Source organism: Rhineura floridana, chromosome 20 (genome assembly GCF_030035675.1).
Source record: "Rhineura floridana isolate rRhiFlo1 chromosome 20, rRhiFlo1.hap2, whole genome shotgun sequence".
In the NCBI taxonomy this organism is placed as follows: domain Eukaryota; kingdom Metazoa; phylum Chordata; class Lepidosauria; order Squamata; family Rhineuridae; genus Rhineura; species Rhineura floridana.
The window spans coordinates 13,108,393-13,121,155 of NC_084499.1; the positions used below are offsets into that span (position 1 = coordinate 13,108,393).

Below are 12,763 nucleotides of genomic sequence, written 5' to 3' on the forward strand. Positions count from 1 at the left end.
GGTTCACGAATTTCAACGGGTATACTCTGAAGGACTTAGTTGAATATAATCCTGTGTATTTCTGGTTTTGTTTTGGAAACGTTTAAGGGCTGTTGGGCTGATTTTTGTCACTTATGCTCCTGTGATTCTCTGGAGTTTTAAAACCATCAGAGTTGGAGACTGTGCATCAGGGTGGACCATAGTGAGGAAGGGGTGAGAAATGTGGGTGGCAAAACTAAATAAAAACTAAGTAAAAAGTAAATAAAAAACTTTTTAACAAAACTTTAATTTTAAAACATGCAATAATAAAAAAATTATTTAAAAGAAAAATCACTGCTGTCCAGTTTATTTGGGACTTTTTAAACACAACGATTTTAATTGGTACATCAGCCCAGTTAACTGACTAAATGTTGCAGCTATTTTATTTCCATTTCCATTTTAAAACATTTGGATTTATTATGATAATTAAGTCATTTAAGTCATAACTATAATTACATACATGTTACACTATGTAATTGGTTGTTAAATTGAAAATTGTTATTTTTTAAAAAAACTAACAAAAAGAATGTTTAAAAACACAAATTTGGATTTGATTGCAGTTGGGGGACACCCAGCCACCTGAACCCTTGGAGGGAACAAACACGAACTCTCCTTTGCCCTCTTGCATCCTTTACTCTCATCCACATCGACAAACGTTAAAACTGTCCTCAGGATCTCAAGCAAGCATTCCAATCACCTTTCTGGCGTTGCTGCTGTCAGCGGACCCCTCCTTAGCCGTCCGGTTGTCCTCTGCAGGAAAGGCTGCTGGCTGCTCCGTTCCATGTTCATCTTCTTCTTCCAGGTCGTCAGAGTCCTCCTCTTCAGAATCCATGTCTAAGCTTTCCCCATTCACATGAGGGCTGGCATCACCCTTTTCGCCCTGAATGCACCCATGTAGACAAACCATCAAGTCAGGGGTGGGGAAACTTTTTCCTAGGCTGAGGGTGCATTCACTTTCCAGGGGCCGGATTCCAGCGGTGGCCGGGGCCAGAGGCAAAAGTGGGTAGAGCAAGGGGTGCGACTCTTACTTTCATACAGTAGGATACATCCCAAAATTCATTCATACAGAGGTCAGAGGGTTCTATGCACATACACACACGCACACATCCATCGAGGCATACAAGAGGCATCATCACAGTTCAACAATACATTCCAGCCAGTCAAGAGTACTTGAAAAGGGCACAGGGCAAGGCTGGTGAGGGCATGTGGTCTGGGGAGAGTCTCAACAGCCAAATAAAGAGGCGTGGAGCGCTGCATTTGGCCCCTGGACCTGAGGCTCCCCTCCCAGTGTAAATACTTACAGGCTCCACTTTGTATTAAACCAGGGATGGGGAACCTCTGGCCATCCAGCGGTTGTTGGACTCCAATTCCCATCAGCCTCAGCCAGCATAGCCAATGGTCAGGGATGATGGGAGTTGTAGTCCAACAGTATCTGGAGGGACACAGGTTCCCCACCATGTTTACAGATTTAAGACTACGGTCCTAGACACCAGGGATGGAGGAACATCATCATCATTCATATTATTAAATTTATTACCTGCCTTTCAACAGTTAAGGCTCAGGGCAGGTCATGACAGTATAAAATGCACCACTAAAAATAGTTTAAAACAAATTACATCTGTAGCCTGCCAGATGTTGGACTTCTTCTGTGACCCTCCAGATGTCGGACTACAACTCCCATCATCCCTGACTACTGAGGGGAACAACACTGAGAGGGCCACAGAAGTTATTAAGCACAACTAAGGCAGGGAGGGGGCTATATAGACTGCCCTGAGCAACCTGGAGGAAAGGCAAGCTTAAAATGTAGCAGCAAAATAAATAAAAACGAAGAGGTCTGCAGCTAAGCACACTGAGGATGACAAAAGCTCTAAGGGTTGATCATGGGTGCCCCCTGAGAATTCCTTTTTCTCTGCAAACATCAAGGGGGGGCTTTCACCCCAATGAACCACTTACAGGTTTCCCTTTGGGGCATCTGGTTCACCACTGTGAGATAACAGGACGCTGGACTAGATGGGCCTTTGGCCTGAACTAGCAGGGCCCTTGTGTTCTTAAGAAAAAAGCTGACCTGCACACAGTTCATCTCCTGTTACAAAACCATGATTCTTGCAAAAACAGGAATAATGGCACCAACAATGCAGCCTCATTGCACAGAGATGTTTCTTGTTGATCTGTGCAACCACTTCCCCTCCGCGATGGTAGCTGAGGCCACCTTCCATTCACCCACCAACTCACTCACTCTCTCTCACTCTCTCTCACTCTCTCTCTCATGTGGCCCTCACCTTGCCACCTGAAGAGGAATGGGTGATGCTCTTAAACATCTCGATCATAGTTCTCTGTTTCAAAACTTTGGTCTTTTTCTTGGGGACCAGGCTGTACGTTCCCATTCTCCGCTTTTTCTTCCTAGATACTGACGCAGCTGGATGAGGAGGGTAAAGAGAAGACAATGAGGATCAAGAAGAAGCAGTAGGATGCAGAAACACGAAGATATGAGCGCCTTCCAGAGGGGGTCTGATTGGATGCAGCATCAATTAATGAATTAAGTACAAAGGAATACACACCACCAAAAGCTGAATGCTGGGCCTCATTTTCATTCCCTGTTTTTTAGTTTAGAGACATAATCAAAGAGGTAACTGGAGCACACAGGAAGGAATTTGGATCTTAGAAGAACATAGGAAGCCTGCCTCTTTTGTCCATCTCGACCCGTACTAGTCTCTCCTTCTCACATTCGGCTGCACTGTTGTCAGCACCTGGTGAAAACATTCTTGTTTAGGCAAACCTACTCAAATATGTAAAGCTGATGTGTATTTTAATACATAATGTATATGTTTAACTGCTGATTTTATATATATTTTGAATTTTGTTTAAGGTCAACTTGGGTTGTACTCAGTGTTAGTCCAACTCACAAGTAGCCCCGCTGAAAGGAATTGGCCTAAGTTAGTCATGGGCCTACTCTTAGTAAGACCAACACTGAATACACAACCCAATGGGTCCAATTCTGAGTAGAACTAAGTTTGAAGCAACTAGATTTTAACATCTGACTTTTATCAATTTTAGGGTATACATTTTATGTAAACCACTTAGATGTTTTTACAATTAAGTGGTGTACAAATTCTGTTCAATGAATACTTTTTTTAAAAAAAATGTGCTCAATCACTGAGCTAAGGCCACTCAATGGGTTGTAACCAACTATGTTTTACTCAGAGTAGACCCACTGAACTTAGTGGACCTATGTTAGTTATGCTCATTAACTTCAATGGGTCCACTCTGTTTAGGACTAGCATTGGATACAACCCAATGCAGTCCTGGGCAATGGAGTGGTCCCCCAGGGCTCTCTCACTCTCTAATAAGAATGTAAGAAGAGCCTGCTGGATCAGACCAACTGAAGCTTTATGTTCAAGATCTGGAGGGTGTTAACTTAAGAACAGCCTGCTGGACCAGGCAAAGGTCTCATCTAATCCAGCATCCTGTGCTCACAGCAGCCAAACAGATGCTCCTGGGAAGCCCGCAAGCAGGACCTGAGCGCAAGAGCACTCTCCCCTCCTGTGGTTTCCAGCAACTGGTATTCAGAAACATCCTGCCTCCAACCGTGGAGGGACAGCATAGCCATCATGACTAGTAGCCATTGATAGCCTTATCCTCCAGGAATCTGTCTATTCCTCTTTTAAGCGATCCAAGTTCACGGCCATCCCGATGGGAGCAAAGTCTATAGTTTAACTCTCAAAGTCCCCAAGTTCTTGTGCTATGAGAGAGGGAGAAAAACTTTTCTTCATCCACTCCATGCATAATTTTATACTCTTCTAACTCACTTTTTCTCTAAACCAGGGGTTCCGTGGACCACCAGAGGTCTGCCAGCTTCATTCAGGTGGTCTGCGGCATGTCTGCGGATGTGTGGCTGAAGATGGGAGACGGCACACCCATTGCACTGTATGTTCATTCTGATTTTTAACTGTACCTGTCTTGCTGTTTTTATTTCTTATGTTGCATTTTATTGTATTACAGTCTGAATTCTAAGGAATTGAAATTGTAATACCAAAAAAAATACAAAATACACAAGAAACAAAGGAAACAATAAAAATACAATTTAAAAAATCGCACAGCACATTACAACTGCCGCAGCAGGCAGAGAAATCATTAAGTGGTCCACCAAGGCCATCAGCAATTTTCAAGTGGTGCGTGGGGAAAAACATTGTGGGAACCGTCGCTCTAAATTAAAGAGCCCCAAATGCTGCAGTCTTTCCTCTTCTACTCTCATGCAGCCAGCCTCCCTCCTGTTCTCAAGACACAGCAGAGATCGCGCCTCAGTGCTTGATCCTGGGCATCAGAGGACACCCACCCGGGGCACGTAGGGTTCAAGCTGGATTAGATAAAAAAAAAACAGCCAGGGAGGCCTGCCTTATAGCTTGATTTCAAAGCCTTTCTATACTAAGGATGCAAACTGTGTCTGACCATCGGATTCGTTCCCTGCCCTCCCTTCGCAGCATCAGTTTCCTCAGCACAGATGAACAGCAACCACAGCAGCCATGAGGCTTTTAAAGGCTTTGCCATCTAACTTGACTTCCAGAAGAGGTTCTCACTCGAGTTTTCAAAGCTGAAGCTTACTGATGGCTCCTGCTGTTTTGGTATGCCTTTGACCAACAGACCAAGCAGCAGCCACACACGATACATTCAAAGGATCTGGGTCGAAATCAAAGCTGGGCAGTTTGCCATCTCTTTCTTGCGGGTTTTTCAGGTAGTCAACATGCCGGATGCATCTGCACTATACATGTATAGCAGTACCATACCACTTTAAACAGTCACAGCTTCCCCAAAGCATCTTGGGAACTGTCATTTGTGAAAGTTGCTGACAGTTGTTAGGAGATACCCTTTTCCCTTCACAGAACTACAGTTCCCAGAGTTCCCTGGGAAGAAGGATTGATTCTTCAGGTGATTGTTAAACCTTTCTGGGAACATAGCGTTATCCGTGGCAATTTTCTCCTTTAACTGCAAACACTGCTAATCCAATCAAAGGAGGCAGGTGGTGGCAGCGGAAACAGCTACGAAAAAGCCCAGCAGACTCTAACCTGACCTTTAGCCTCCCAAAACAACATATCAAAGGGGATATACACCCCTACCCAATGTTTTACCTGTCTGTGATCTTGAAGCAGCCACATAGCTCTGGTTCTGAGGTAGAGATGAGTGAAGGCCAGGGAGAGGGGGCAAAGAGTGGGGCTTCCCAAATTCCAAAACATGCTTGCTGCCATCTTCCTTGGGTGCTTCTTTGGGGTCTTTACTTGTATGCTAGGGAACAGAAATAAAAAAGGACCCTTTATATTTTCTGGTAAAAAGCAGGGGGGGGAGCATCACTAAAAAAAAAGGGGGGGGGAGGAGGCAAAGACATTTAATCCTCTTCAAAAATGCACACAACCAGGGCTATGGAGTTGGTACGTCAAGCCTTCGACTCAGACTCCTCTATTTTTCTACTGTCCGACTCCGACTCCACCCAAAATTGCTTCCGACTCCGACTCCACAAGTCCGATTCCACAGCCCTGCTTTCCACCCAACTCTCAGACCTCTCTCTCTCTCTGTCTCTCTCTCTCTCTCTCTCACACACACACACACACACACACAAATGGAGACAGAACCCCCTATTCAGAGCAAAGCATTTGGGTACAAATGATCAGCAGAGAGACTGGCTCGAGTTCACAGCTTTTCTTTCAGTCACATAAGATGCCTGGCTTTCTTTAAGTTCAACATGAAAATACAGGATGTACAGCTAAGAGGCAACTCATCCAGAGCAGCCATCCATAATGAAAAGTGCCTGGCACTGGTTCCCCTGGCAGAAGTTGATGGATTTAATATGTCTGCTTAATGGAACACATGTGTGATGGAGCAGGAGTGGGCAGACATCAGACTTATTTAAAAGATTTCTTCATCAAAAAGATTGCAAGGCAGTGTAAAACTGTGTGAACAAAAGTATTCATGCAACATGTAAATTATATATATAAATATATAAACAAACTTATAACAATATACAGCCCCCCCCCCAAAAGAGAGAAGCAGACTAAAAACATAAAACAAAAACAAGAGTCAAGTGTGACAAAATTCCAACTAAAATATCACCAACAATGCCTGGGAAACAATGAATTTCAACCTAGCGCTGAAAAGATTGTAATGTCAGTACAGGAATACCCCGCATTAACGTATGCAATGGGTCCAGAGCGAGTACGTAAACCGAAAATGTACTTAAAGTGAAGCACTACCTTTTTTTCACTTATCGGTGCATGTACTGCACTGCAATCATCATATACGGGCATAACTGATGTAAATAACGCATTTATAACTAAAATAAACACAGTAGGCCTTATTTTAACAGTACGTACTGTACGCAAGTTTGTAGTTGGAAACTGATCGGGCGGTGGCATCATGCCGTTAAGTGTCCGTTCTTGCGAAGCGAGCGTACGTAAACAGGGGAATGGTGTTACTGTAAATATGTCTGTACTCACGAGTGTCCGTAAAGTGAAGGTCCGTATAGCGGGGTATTCCTGTACCAGTGTGCCTCTTCAGCAGGGGTGGGGAATCTTTTTCAGCCTGAGGGCCGCATTACCCCTGAGCAACCTTCCAGGGGCCACATGCCAGAAGCAGGCAATGCCAGAAATAGAAGTGGGAGGAACCACAAGTGTAAGTTTACCTTTGAACAGTAGGCTAGTTTCTACACCTGCTCACACACTCCTCTCTATCCTCCATCTGGGCAAGAAAGAGGCATTCTCAGAATTCAAGGACACTCAAGGAGGGTGCAAAGCAAGGCCAGCAAGGGGTGTGGCCTGGGGAGGGTGTGTGGCTTGGAAAGAGTCCCGAGGGTCATACAGAGATACCTAGAGGTCAGCATTTGGCACATGGGCCTGAGTTAATCAGCGAATATAGCTACAAATCTATATTGGAGTTGCTACCAGTAAATAAAATAGAATCATATAATAAAATTTACATATTTATAATCTGCACTTCCATAAAAATATATCAAGGATGGTATACAATATATAAAAATAAAACTAGCAAAAAACATCCATAAAGACATCTTTAAAACCATCAATAAATACAGATTGGTTAAAAAGAGAAAATTCATACTGCAAAGGCCTATCTAAACAATATAGTTTTCAAAAGATGCCCCAAAGAACGGAGGGACAGTGTCTGCTGAACCTTTACTGTCAGGGAGTTTCACAGGGCCAGGGCCTGCCACTCCAAAGGCTCGGTCCCTGGTGAAGGTCAACTGAGCCTCAAAGGGGAGGGGAACCACCAGAAGTGCCCCATTCACAGGATCGCAGTAACTGAGGTGGAGCATACAGAATCAGAGGGTCCTTTAGGTACTTTCGGCTCAAATTGTTTAGGGCTTTGTGAATTAACCCTGAAAGCTGGCCCAGCAGCAAACCGGCAACCAGTGCAACTCTCTCAGCAGTGGAGTAACATGTTGCCAGTAATCTGCTCCTATGAGCAGTCTGGCCACTGCATTCTAACAGAGCATTTGCCCACCAGCATCACAATAAGTGGGACAGCATTGGACCACTTGCTCTTGTCAGTCTCTCAGATAAAATTATCAAAGAACCTGGAGTGTTTTCCTAAGGTTTTGCTCCCAGTTAAGAGTTTCAGTTTGGCTGCAAGATAATTCAAAGCCAAGGCAGCAACAACAGTTCCAACAGAAGGCAACCTAAGTTTCCCAGCCAGAAGCAAATGCAAATGATACCAAGGCTACTAGGAAAAACAAGGTTAAAAAAAACACTCAGAAGATACTCTGATAGTCCAATTTAAGATTAAGGAAAAAAACTGCAAGATAATGAAATGCACACTGAAGACCTTCCTCTTTCAACAAGCCTTTTAAGTAGAGATCTTATCCTAGTCTGCATCTGTGTTGGAATTGCTTTGTAAGATGTTTTTAAAGCTTTTTTTAATAAAAGACGTTTTTAAAGATGTTTTGTTTTAATATATTTTAAATGCTGTTTTTATGGTGTTTTAGATTGTTCTTAGTGTTTGCTACTCTGGGCTCCTACTGGGAGGAGGGGTGGGATATAATTTTATTAAAATAAAATTTTATTAAAATAAAATAAATAAAAGAACATTGTTTTTAAGTCCAAGAAAAAACCCAAAATAGATTAACAAGTCAGTGTCACCCCAAAAATCTCCCCTTACTTTTAAGGCAGGGATAGGGAACATTTTTTTCAGCCCAAGGGCCACATTCCCTTCTGGGGTCCACATGCCAGTGTTGGACTGGGCTGGAGGCAAAAGTGGGTGGAGCAACAAATGCAAATTCTGCATTTGTACAGTAGACTCGTTTCTGCACATGCTCACACTCTCTGCTGCATCCTCCATCCAAGCAAGCAAGAGGCATTGTCAGTGTTAAGGCCACATTTCAGCCAGGGAGAAACACTCAAAGTGCAAAACAGGGCCAGTGAGGCATGTGGCCTGGGGATAGGGGGTGTGGCAGCCTGAAGAGAGTTCCAAGAGAGGACTGGAAGGGGTGCATTTGGTCCCTAGGCCTGAGATTCTTTAAGGGAATTTGCTTGACAGTAATAAACAGCCAAGCAAATCCTTCAGAATAATAGGGGAAAGTTATAAAATTCAGCAAAGAAAAGGGGTGGGGGGGATAACAAATTAAGTACCCTATTTTTTTTCAAGCACCAGAAAATAAGTACCTAATTTGGCTTAGAGCTCACATGGCAGAGAGAAAGAGAGAGATAATGAACACAATATTTTGGCCATAACCAGACAATCTGCTGCCTCATTTGTTACCAGACAAATTCACTGTTCAAAAACGAGTGAGAAGGAGGAATCAGAAAGCTTCTCAATAATCAATCATATTTGTATGTTGTTGTTTTTAACATGGGAAGAATTCAAAAAAGTTATCCTCACCTGCAACCTGATATTGTACAGTCCATTCTAGAAACACAGGAAGCTGGCTTACACTGAGTCAGACCGTTGGTCCATCTAGCTCAATGCTGTCAACACTGACTGGAAACACCCTCCAGGGTTTCAAGCATATTTCTCTACCTGGAGATGCTAGGGATGGAAGCTGGGACCTTCTGCATGTAAAGCAGGTGCTCTACCACGGATCTATGGTCCCTCACCTTCTAAGGACTTTTATCAGCTTATTCTGCTACATGTTGAGAAAGTGAAACTGTTGGCCAAAGGCAAAGTAATGGATATCAATTACAGCAATACCTCAGTCCTCCAGGAAAGATGCTGCTTTTAATAAAGGCTTTTTTAAAGGTGAAACTGACCGGCTTTGCTTTGGATAAACTTTTAAGCCTGTGCCTTGGCACTGCTAGGGTGAAACTGACAGGCCTGTGTGTTTGCTTTGAGAGTTAAAGAGATCTTTTGCTGTCTCTCAAGGCTGGGGAGGGAAGGATTCATTAGGATTCAGAGAAGGAGGGGATGGGAAGGGGGTGGGTGCCACGCAGGCACCCTTTAAAGCCCCTGTTGAAACTGCCCCCACCATCTAGGAGCAGGTGTAGGAACCTATCCCTATTCTTTCCATGTTATTCCTACCTCTGGTACTAAAGTTTCTGTTAAAGATGTCCAGGGATGCATCTAATTTGTTAATTGAGGTATTACTGCAATAAGCACCAGTTTATCCCTGTCACTGAAGCTGGAAAGGGTGGTATCACATCTGAATATGAGTGATCTATCTGGTCTGCACACACAGATTTCAACCCCTTTCATCTTTACAGTCATGTAGCTATGGCTGAATCAATAACTAGACCTTCGCCAGGCTGAGGATGAAACCCCAGGGAGGGCACTGGCCAAAGAGAGAACCTTTAGCAGAAAGCACATCTTCACCCCAACCCCTTCCTCTGCAACACACAGAAAAATAAAGACAATTCCCAGCAGGGTCAGCTACCTTTAAATGCCCATTAATTTCCATGGGTCTACTCTGGGTAGAACCAACATTCTATTTATTTGGGAGGGCCACAATGTCTGGACTTTGCTGTTATTAAAAGATCTGTCCTGTTTAAACAATGCCCAGAAGCACAGTGCAGAAAAGAAGAAGAGGACATCACAAAGGATGTTCAAAGAAAAGAGGGGAAGGGGGGGCATACCTCAAACCGGCACCCCAGAAGTTATTTACTCCATCAAATATACAGCAAGTTTTCCCCAAGGACAAGTGGAAATATCCATGAATGAAGAACAGAATCAAAATAGGAGTAATGTCATTCTGTGAAAAGATACTACTTAAAAAAAAAATCATCAAGGTAGAAAGACTGTGCTACATTTCTGCATTCATTGATATTTACCAGCTGCTCCTGAAGACAAATGGCCCATTTGCACTATACATTTAAAGCACTATTCTACCACTTGAAACAGTCACAGCTTCCCTGATAGAATCCTAAGAACTGTAGTTTGTCTAGGGTGCTGTGAATTGCTAGGAGATCCCTATTCCAAGAGTTCCCCGGGAAAAGAGAATGACTGCTGAACTTCTCTGGGAATTGTAGCTCTGCGAGGGGAGTGAAGGTCTCCGAACAACTCTGAGTCCTTAACAAACGATCATTCCCAAGATTCTTTGGAGGAAGCTATGGCTGTTTAAACTGGTATAATTGTGCTTTAAATGTACGGTGCAGATGTGGCCTAAATCAAGCACCAAAACTCTACAAGCAGCTCAAAGAAGGCCCCAGCTTTAAGCAAGAATCACATAAAACTTTGTAAAAAGTGAATCCATCTGTGGTTCGGGTGTTTGGCTGTGGAAAGCCCACCCACATTATTTATAGTTCACATAAAACAAAGAAAAATTGAAGACAATGCACACCAAGAGGGAGATCTTAAGGGCACAAAGCCAGATCTTGGTGCATTGTTAGCAGGAGATGGGAAATGCATGAAGATCATCCCCTTCCCAAGCAGAAGAAATACACAAATCTCTCTTAGGATGAACACATAATGCTCCAGCTATGTAGTTCAAGAGCAACATGAATGGGTAAAAAACTGACAGAGGGGACACTTGCTGGTCAAGATGCTCCTGTAACTGGGGTCACTAACCTTTCTAGGTCCATGGACACATTTGAATTTTGAGCAAGTGCCACAGGTGTCGCCCCTCTGGTCAATGCCCTGCCCCCTCCGCTGAACCAGCCCCACCGCCACAAGAGGCAGAAAGACAGAAAGTGCACGCACACTCACTTTTCCAAGGCATCTGTGCAAACGCTGGGTCAGGAGAATTAACCAGAGCCTTGAAAAGCACACAGGGCTGAAAAAGGAAGTGGGAAAGAGCACCAGTCTTCTAACACTCTCCTCCATCTCTGTGTACTTTTCAAGTGGGGGGGGGAAGTAACCACTCTCACCAATTCATGACCAGGGGGCAGTAAGTGTGTGTGTGAGTGGTGGGGCGCTCAGAGACTTCGTGGGCACCAGGGAAAGACCTGAAGGCTGCTGCTGCTGCGCCCATGGGCACCACATTGGTGACCCCCATCCTGGAAGATCACACAATCTGTTTCTGTTTTCTAATTACGGATGGAGTCACTCAAGATTAGACTTTGCTTCAGAAGAAACTCTTATCAGGAGGTAACAACGTATTGAATTCCTGGTGTTGAAGAGTTATCCAAGTTTGGCAGACACGTGAGGAGAGGGAAAGAGCTTCACAACACACGCCGGCTCACACTTGCCCTCCTCTCCCCCACACACCTAAAACAGACCCCCTCCTCCCAGGATTTATTAGCAGCTACTCTCTGCATACTTTACCAGGATAGAGGGGGACTTGGGCATCGTCTTCCGAGCTCTGTGGATCTTGATGCTGGCATGCGCCGCTGCCACTTTCTTAGCCTCACCGTCTTTACTGCCCTCCCCAAGCTTAGCCGGCAGAGCAGCTTGCGGCTGGGAAAAGGTGCTGAGTGCCTTCCCCTTGCTTCCTCCCGGGGGAAGCGTTTTTGCGGCATGGCCCATGAGGGAGGCAAAAGCGCTGCCAGCAGTCCGTACGGGCGGCTCCGGAGCCATCTGCTTCGGCAAAATGTACCCATTGCTCCCCATGACAGACGTCTGCGTGAAATCGTTTGCTCTTATGTGGATCTGCCTCCCGGCATCACTGTCTCTCTCAGAAATGCCGTTCTCGGCTATCCTGCTCAGCTTAGCAGTTGAGTCCCCTTGGCTCACTTTTACATTGTCCTGAGTGTTCTTAGCTGCGCTTGGGTGGCTCTTTGCTTCGTTGCATTCGTAGGAGCCGTTGGTTTCGCCATCGGGGGCCATCTTTGGTTCCCCAACTTGCTTCTCTATGGCACTTTCATCAGCTGCCATAGCATTAAATCCTGGAGATGGGGGGAAAAGCAGAGCAACTGATGGGAGCAAAGGCTGGAAGGAACATAAGAAAAGCCAAAGGCCCGTCTCACAGCAGCCCACCAGACGCCCCAATGGGAAGCCCACAAACAGGACTGGAGCGCAAGAGCTGTTCTTACAGCGGCCATGGGAAGCCCACAAGCAGGACCTGAATGCAACAGCACTCTCCCCACTTCCGATCCCCAGCAACTGGTATTCAGAGGCATACTGTCAGAAAGGGCTTCCTGCAGATGCTACCTTATCAGAAGGTCCGTTCCGTATGATACAGTAACCGGGCCTTTAGTGTGAGGGCACCTACCCGTTGGAACTGCCTTCCCGTTACATACTAGCAGGGCTGTGGAGTCGGTATGCCAAACCTTCAACTCCGACTCCTCTATTTTTCTACTGTCCGACTCCAACTCTGACTCCACCCAAAATCGCTTCTTGTCAATCAAAATTTATTTGGAAGTCAGAGTCAGTACATTTC

The 12,763-nt window shown here is 44.8% G+C and overlaps 1 protein-coding gene across 11 annotated transcripts in view; it reads right to left on the bottom strand.

The window, feature by feature from the left end:
* Nucleotides 1-12,763, bottom strand: part of EHMT1 (euchromatic histone lysine methyltransferase 1) — a 147,706-nt gene that overhangs the window by 72,538 nt on the left and 62,405 nt on the right. For 10 of the 11 annotated variants that reach the window (XM_061603626.1, XM_061603629.1, XM_061603635.1 and 7 more), the window contains 4 exons: nt 11,710-12,269; nt 5,142-5,295; nt 2,298-2,434; nt 716-898 (listed from right to left, as the gene is read on the bottom strand). In XM_061603626.1, coding sequence (XP_061459610.1) covers nt 716-898; nt 2,298-2,434; nt 5,142-5,295; nt 11,710-12,269 — 1,034 coding nt within the window. The remainder of the gene's footprint in view (nt 1-715; nt 899-2,297; nt 2,435-5,141; nt 5,296-11,709; nt 12,270-12,763) is intronic. The other variant, XM_061603637.1, reaches the window with a different exon arrangement.